The 7,429-nt window shown below is 42.4% G+C and overlaps 1 protein-coding gene across 1 annotated transcript; it reads left to right on the top strand.

Moving 5' to 3' along the window:
• The first annotated feature begins 1,216 nt into the window (after positions 1 to 1,216).
• krr1 (KRR1 small subunit processome component homolog) lies at positions 1,217 to 7,389 on the top strand. Its single transcript, XM_036520313.1, has 10 exons — positions 1,217 to 1,292; positions 1,664 to 1,839; positions 2,173 to 2,307; positions 2,531 to 2,656; positions 3,441 to 3,524; positions 4,113 to 4,169; positions 5,317 to 5,487; positions 5,940 to 6,017; positions 6,545 to 6,641; positions 6,979 to 7,389. The coding sequence occupies exons 1-10, from the start codon at positions 1,217 to 1,219 to the stop codon at positions 7,125 to 7,127; spliced, it is 1,149 nt and encodes a 382-aa protein (XP_036376206.1). The 3' UTR covers positions 7,128 to 7,389.
• Positions 7,390 to 7,429: the final 40 nt, after the last annotated feature.

The following is a 7,429-nucleotide window of genomic DNA, read 5'->3' as shown; positions in this document are numbered from 1 at the left end:
ACCACAGTACTGTCAAAAACACTCATTCCACACTCATTACACTTGTATGGTTTTTCACCTGAATGGATTTCCTGATGTGTTTTTAAATTAGATGACTGCCTAAAATGCTTCCCACACATGGTACACTTATACGGCATTTCGTCTGAATGAACTTTCTGGTGTTGTTTTAAAATGGGTAACTGCTTAAAACTTTTCCCACACTGCGTGCACTTGTATGACCTTTTCACCGAGTGAATTCTCTGGTGTGTTTTTAAAGCTGTACCTCAACTGAAAAACTTCTTGCAAACAGTACATTGAAATGTCTTTAAATGAATTGTCTTGTGTAAGTTTAATCCCCTCCAGTTTAAACTTTTCCCACACTGGTGAGGTCTTTCTTCTGAATGAATTTTTTCATGGTCTTTTAAATTAGATGCACAATTAAAAGATTTCCCACACTGAATACACCTGTACGGTGTTTCACCTGAATGAATTATCTGATGGCATTTCAGAGTATAACCATCAGTAAAGCACTTCCCACACTGGGTACATTTACATGACTTTTCCTGCAAATGAACCCTCTCGTGTCTCGGTAAATATTTTAGATAATGGAAAAAAAAACTTTTCCCACACTGAGCACACCGATTTTCCCCTAAATGACCCTTCCAGTGTCTTAAAATACTTCAGCTGATTAAAATAACTCCCACACTGGGTATATTTGTATGGTTTTTCAACAGATTGTATTTGATGGTTTAGTGTAAAAGTAGATTCATGATTAATACATTTGTCCCCAGCACCCTGCAATGGTTCAGTCTTTGCTTGGAAATCAGCTCCAGGTCTGTTCATCCCAGTGTTCATGGGATCACTTGCTGTACTTTTGTTGGATTCACATTTAATTTGATTGAATCTGATCTCTGCAGCATTGAGATCCTGCAAATCACTGCCATGTTCTGTCTTTATGGAATGTCCATCGTCAATCCCTGCTTTAATTTGGCAAGGATATGGACAGGATACATGTCCCATCTTGGAACTGGCTTGGCACTGGCATCTTCAGGTCCCCAAACACAAATCAGTAACTTTCATGCCTACACGGACTATACATGACTACACAGATGTTTACACTGCTGCCGTAAAACTTGCTGTTGAGAACTACTGTCGTAACGAATGCGATTTGACACACGGCAAACACATAATTGAACATGTCAATTAACATCCGGTGTAAAAGGTTACTGAGGCAAAGATGGCGGCTTCCAGTGAGTCGGAAAGCGTGAGTGCAACGCCGACGGGGAAGAAAACGAAAAAGAATAAAAATCAAGGTAATTAAAGGCTTCATCCTGCTTTTCGGTTCATTAATCAAGAGCTACACATTAATCGAAACGTCTGTTACATTGCTTCTTCAATTACACGAGGGTACCGACAAAACAGCTTGCGTCCGAGTTAAGATAGTTAACGCTAGCTGAGTTATATGGTGTGGCTAGATTTGGTTTCATCTCGAAATGCCGCTGTTTATCTACATTTACATTTATTCATTTGGCAGACGCTTTTATCCAAAGCGACTTACAAGTGAGGTAGAGTACAACACAAGCAAAAAACCATAAGGAGTCAACAATATTAGCAGCACTGCATGACCATGTTTTAGTGGTTGACCAGGCAGGGTACAAACTACCTGGTTTATTTCCCTTAACAGTCGATGAGTCTGAACTTCTGACCGTACCGGAGGGATGGAAGGAACCGACCTTCACAAAGGAAGATAATCCAAGAGGTTTATTAGAGGAGAGCAGCTTCGCCACCCTCTTCCCAAAATACAGAGAAGCATATCTCAAAGAATGTTGGCCGCTCGTACAGAAAGCCCTGGGAGACTCGGTAAGTAATCGCTGGTCAGCTAGAGAGCTATTTATCTATCATCTCATTAACAAAGTGTGTCTCTGCCTAGCTGTTTTTCGAAAGCAGTCGTCACAGACTTTTATTTAGCTAGCTAATGCTAACCATTCTTTAGCTTTGTGTTGCTGTAGTAACTTAAGTCGATAGCTACCATTACCCTACCTGAGCCCAGGCTGACGTTTGTCATCCACAACTTGAGCGAGCTGCTAAGCTAACGTGTTTATAATGTGTAAGTGTGCAGTTGTCATAGCTGATCTTCCAAGATTGTCAACGTTTACCTATGTCGTTAAGTTGTTTCTTCTTTTCTATGTTCAGCACATTAAAGCTACCCTGGACTTAATAGAGGGTAGCATTACGGTCTCCACTACCAAAAAGACTTTTGATCCATACGCCATCATAAGGGCCAGAGATCTTATCAAGTTGTTGGCCAGGAGCGTGCCGTTTGAACAGGTATGGCGACTTAATTTGTGTTGCAGCGATCAAGAGAAGTAGTGGACAACTTATTTGCTCACAATGGACGGTGTGATGATCAAGGATGGGTCCATGCACTGTACATGATTGTGTATTTGAATTTAATTCTGAGGTTATGAATGTTGTATAAGTAGGTCTGAGGAAGGGTTTGGATTTCGTGCATTGCTGGGCCGTTTGTTTAAGACTTTTTTTTTTGTCCCAGGCTGTTCGGATCCTTCAGGACGACGTTGCGTGTGACATCATTAAAATTGGGACGCTGGTGCGGAACCGAGAACGGTTCGTTAAAAGGAGACAGAGGCTAATCGGCCCCAAGGGATCAACTCTGAAGGTAAGTCTGTTTCACTAAAATAATTTGTGGTCTTAGTTCGCACCCTTCGTATTTTGAATACCACAATTAACAAAGTTCTGTTGCAAAGTTCTGTTTCTGGCGGAATGAATGTGCGTTACACAGCGTCATTGAGACAGATCTAGAAAGTCTACAGTCACATGACAAGGCAATCTCTGCTTTATTGCTTTGCTTTGGACCGTTATTTAGTGTTCCCTGCTTCTTGCCGCTAGAGGGCAGCCATGTGCCACGTAAAGTAGAGCACGGCTCTGACGTAAAGAAAGTAGTATTTAAGTCAACATTAAATGACAGTTCCTTGGCGCTTATCGGTCCAAAGTGAACGTGAGTAATGAATTAGAATATATGAGAACCTGAATATTTTAATTCCTCACAGTATAAAACATTGCAGTATTCCCTCTTCACAATACTTGTCTCATCACTCTTAATGCAAATTTAATCTGTCTGTAAGATGTAAATTTTATGTCAATCGCTAATGGGGGTCAGTACTATGCCTCTAACAGGTAGTTGAATGTGGTATAAATAGACAAAAACATTATCAAAGAATGGGCTCCCAAACAGTAGCCATAAAGGAATAAAAGTCCAAAGCGATGAAAACAAAGGAGAGAGTTATATTTAGGTATTTTTGCACAGATAAGCAGGGTGTGTGCGGGCCATTTGGAGTGGTGCATTGTATGGAAAGCCTCTGTCCTTGCTCAGGACCGGCTGTTTTGATGAGATACTCCTCTTACCTCATTTGATCCATTTTAAACTCCCACCCCTCCCATAGGCCTTGGAACTGCTGACAAATTGCTACGTCATGGTGCAGGGGAACACAGTTTCAGCCCTCGGACCTTACAGCGGCCTCAAGGAAGTGAGTTCTGCTCTCGCTGGCTTCTGACTACCTTAAATAGATTGTTTTGTTTTTAGCCCTGTCTCCTGAGTGAAGAATAGGAACAGCAGGGTGGAGTCAGGGTTATGGGTGGAACTGCTGACATACGTGCTGTACAATGAAAAGAAAGATGTTCTAGAAAACGGAGGCTAAGTGCGGCCATGCCTGGTGGTTACTGGGATTGGGGAGCTTCAGCTATGGGCATTTTGCTACAGGAAGTGCTGTTGATTGGCTTGTGAAGGGCACCCTTCTTCCAGGGCTCCTTAGCAGTGACAGGGGTACTGTGCCTGAGAAAGTCAAATTTTTCGCATTAAACTGGAGTTTTGATTGACTGTTGCCACTCAGAGCCCTCATTGTGAAAAGGGTCAGTTCAAATTTAGGATCTGTGAACTGCCGACTTTAAATCCAGCCTTCTGACTGGCTGTGTAATGCTCCCCTTAGTTGATTGGCTGTGTAACACCTTTGGTTAAATAAGGGTAAACTCAACAATAGTCACCTTAGGCCTGTAAGGCAAAGGAGCAATGCAGTTCAATATATTCTCTATACCTTGATTTTTTTTTTTTTTTTTAGGTACGGAAGGTGGTTTTGGACACAATGAAGAACATTCACCCAATATACAACATCAAGGTATGTCTTTAAATGCTCTCAGTGAAAATGAAGGTAAATGTTGCATGTTTTCCTCTGTTGTCCAAGTCAGATACATGTTTGATTTCTGTGGTGAAGGGGGAAATGAACCACTCTGTCTTTATACTAAATTCCTGTTTCCCAGAATAATCAGACGGGCTGTTGATTGTGCTCAGAAAAGCACCTGAAAGTAGTGGTGAATGGCCATAGAAGGGAGAGCCTGATAACCTTTCATACCTGGATCAAAAGTAACTAAGAACAGTTCTCTTCTCACAAAGGGCAAAACAGGCACATAAGTCTTTCATTCTCTTAATGGCCAATCAGTACTAAAGGGAGAAAGCGGTGCACCATGCTGGGGTATTATCAGCTGTGGTTAGTTCTGACTTGCATGTAATTTTATTAGAGGCGCTATGCACCCTTTCTTTGTAAGTTGCTCTGGATAATAGTGTGTCCAGGGGCTTCAGGGCTTCACACTCCATAGTGTTTGGGTGCCTTATTGTAGTTAAGAACACTCACATCTGTTGAGGTCCTCTGATCTTTCAGTCATAGGGATGGCTCTGGTGCCTCTGAAAATGCTACATCAGCTGATCCCCATGATACAGAGATCTGTGCAGATCCGATGCAGATCCAGCCCTCTGTTTGCCCACTGTGCCCGATGAAGATTTCCATCCTTGTTCTTGATTCAGTGAAGGACAAAATGCCATCTCCGGGCACACATGCCACGGTGGCATCACCTGGAGCTGAGGGCTCCTCAGTGGACACAGAAAGGGGGAAACGAAGGAATTGTTTTTCCTTTTCTTTTGATATTTTCATCACTGTCATTCACTTGCTTGACAGATGCTCTTTTCCAGAGCCAACTGCATATGATCGTCAATTGGGCCAATAACCTTCAAATTACAAGCTCTGCACCTTACCACAATGCCACACTTGTACACTTTCTTATGAAGTTAACCGTGTGTTTTTGTATGCTTAGACCTACATACGTTAGTTTTTTTCTAGTTTATGGAAGCTCTGGTAAGCTGACGCCTTTGCCTAGTGAAAGGAGGTTCAGGTGATGAGAGTAGGATGTGCTGAGATGCTCAGCCATGTTGCTTAGGGTAATTCTCTGGGTGTTTTTCGCACTGTGACGGGGTGTGTGTGCCAACGGAAGACGCTGATGATCAAGCGCGAGCTGGCCAAGGACCCCGAGCTGCGCGCGCAGAGCTGGGAGAGGTTCCTGCCCAAATTCAGGCAGAAGAACGTGAGCAAGCGCAAGGAGCCCAAGAAGAAGACGGTGAAGAAAGAGTACACGCCCTTCCCCCCGCCGCAGCCCGAGAGCCAGGTCAGTGTCTCCAGCTCCATGCTGGGGTATACTTCAGCAAATATATCGTAGTATACTTGGCCTCTGTCGGGTTGCGTAGGTTAACTTGTGGTAGGGCTCAAAGAGTGTTATGCTCACACTCATTGGTCTGGGAGTGTTGTTAGCCTGGTCTGACACTGTTGCTCACTCAACTTGAATGGATACACTTATGTTCTATTGTGCTGGAAGTCGCTCTGGATAATAGCGACTGCTAAATGAATGTAATGCAATGTAATATGTTATTCTGGGCTATTCAGAGCCTTAGTCACCACTTAGTTGTGGGAAACATAGACTGTGCATGTTTTTAAAAACGCTGTGAGACCATGACGATTATAGATGTATGTGTCGTGCATTGGGTGTCTTGTCTGTGCGTCCACTTGTGCTCTTGCAGATCATTTTCAGTGAGATATTTACACAAATCTGGCCCCTCACAGGTTGACAAGGAGCTGGCAACTGGAGAGTTCTTCCTCAGAGAGAGCCAGAAGAAGAGGAAGAGGATGGAGGAGGTTAAGGTAAGTGCGGGTTATTATCACTGTGTGTTTGTGTGTGTTTGTGGATGTGTGTGTGTTCGCCCAGTAAAAAATAATTCTCTACTTAGATGTGTAATGCATTTCAGTGTCTGCATGACCTTGCAATGAACAGTAACATCATCAATCAGTCAATAAAATGTAATATTTTATATAATTTAATAACTGTAATAATTTAGTTCGGTGCTCTTATGAACTGACATAAAATTGCTCTTTGTGGATTATATTCCATAAAAAAAACATTTCATTAGATGTCATAGAGGAACAAATTCCATATACATTGCCCCTTTAAATATCCTGTATAAATGGATAACGCACAGTGTCATGCTTTTTTTTATTAAGCTATGCAACTCAAGAAAGTTTCATTAGTCTCCTCAAAAGGAACCTGGGTCTTTTGGCCCAGTGAGCTCATTGGGTCCCTTGTTGGGAGCTGTGTCGGGTGGTAACTGTGGTTACAGGTTCAAGTCATGCTCAAACACACTGGTTGCGCACACATGTTTTTGCTACCCAAGGTGAAACAGACTGAAGCTCTGACCAAGAGGCAAGAGGAACGAAACAAGGCCTTCATTCCCCCGAAAGAGAAGCCCGCTTTGAAGAAGACCAAGAAAGGTACTCCAAATTAGAATGTCATTTTTTCATCTTTTTAATTAAAAAGGGTGTATAATATTACCAAAAGAACAAGTTCTTCTAGTTGCTGTTGTTGTTGTTTCATGTAATTTGAAGAGTAGCACTTGAGGCTTACTATGGGTTCAGTTTCATTTCAATGCCTGATATAGCTTAAAACACTGGGGATGAAAAGGTACGCTGAGGTGCATAATGGAGCCCAACTCTGTCCAAATCTACAGCAAGTGTGTTTTTCCAGCTGGCCATAGGCACATAATGATGCATTGATGATGAATAAGACGGATGGGAGGTTTTATGCACTGTTCTTTGTTTCCCCATTTAGCACCAACTGATAGCAAAATAGATATTGAAGCCATCAAAGAAAAAGTGAAGAAGGCCAAGACTAAGAAGTTAGGGGCTCCTCCAGCGAACCCAGCGCCTCAAACGAGCACAGCCGCTGTGAAGAATAAAAAGAAAAAGAACAAAGGCTGACCCCCCCCCCCCCCGCCACCACACCACATTGTGAAAATGATGGAAGCGCCTCAGCACATCTCCGGGACTAAAGTTTGCTTTTGACTCTGCTGAAATAAGCAAACGCAGGAACGGGCTTTCTGAAAGGGGAACAGATGACCAGTCGGCTGATTTAGTTTCGTTATTATTCTTCATGGTCTTGTTGAATGCCCAGAATGTGCCGTTTTAAGATAATTTATATTTTTTTATAGGCACCTCTATGTAAAATATTATAACACTGAAAAGTTTTCTTTTCATTTCTAAAACTCCTGTGTGTGTTTTTT

The sequence above is a fragment of the Megalops cyprinoides genome, chromosome 25, assembly GCF_013368585.1.
Source record: "Megalops cyprinoides isolate fMegCyp1 chromosome 25, fMegCyp1.pri, whole genome shotgun sequence".
NCBI lineage: Eukaryota > Metazoa > Chordata > Actinopteri > Elopiformes > Megalopidae > Megalops > Megalops cyprinoides.
This window is presented reverse-complemented; position numbering and strand designations above follow the sequence as displayed.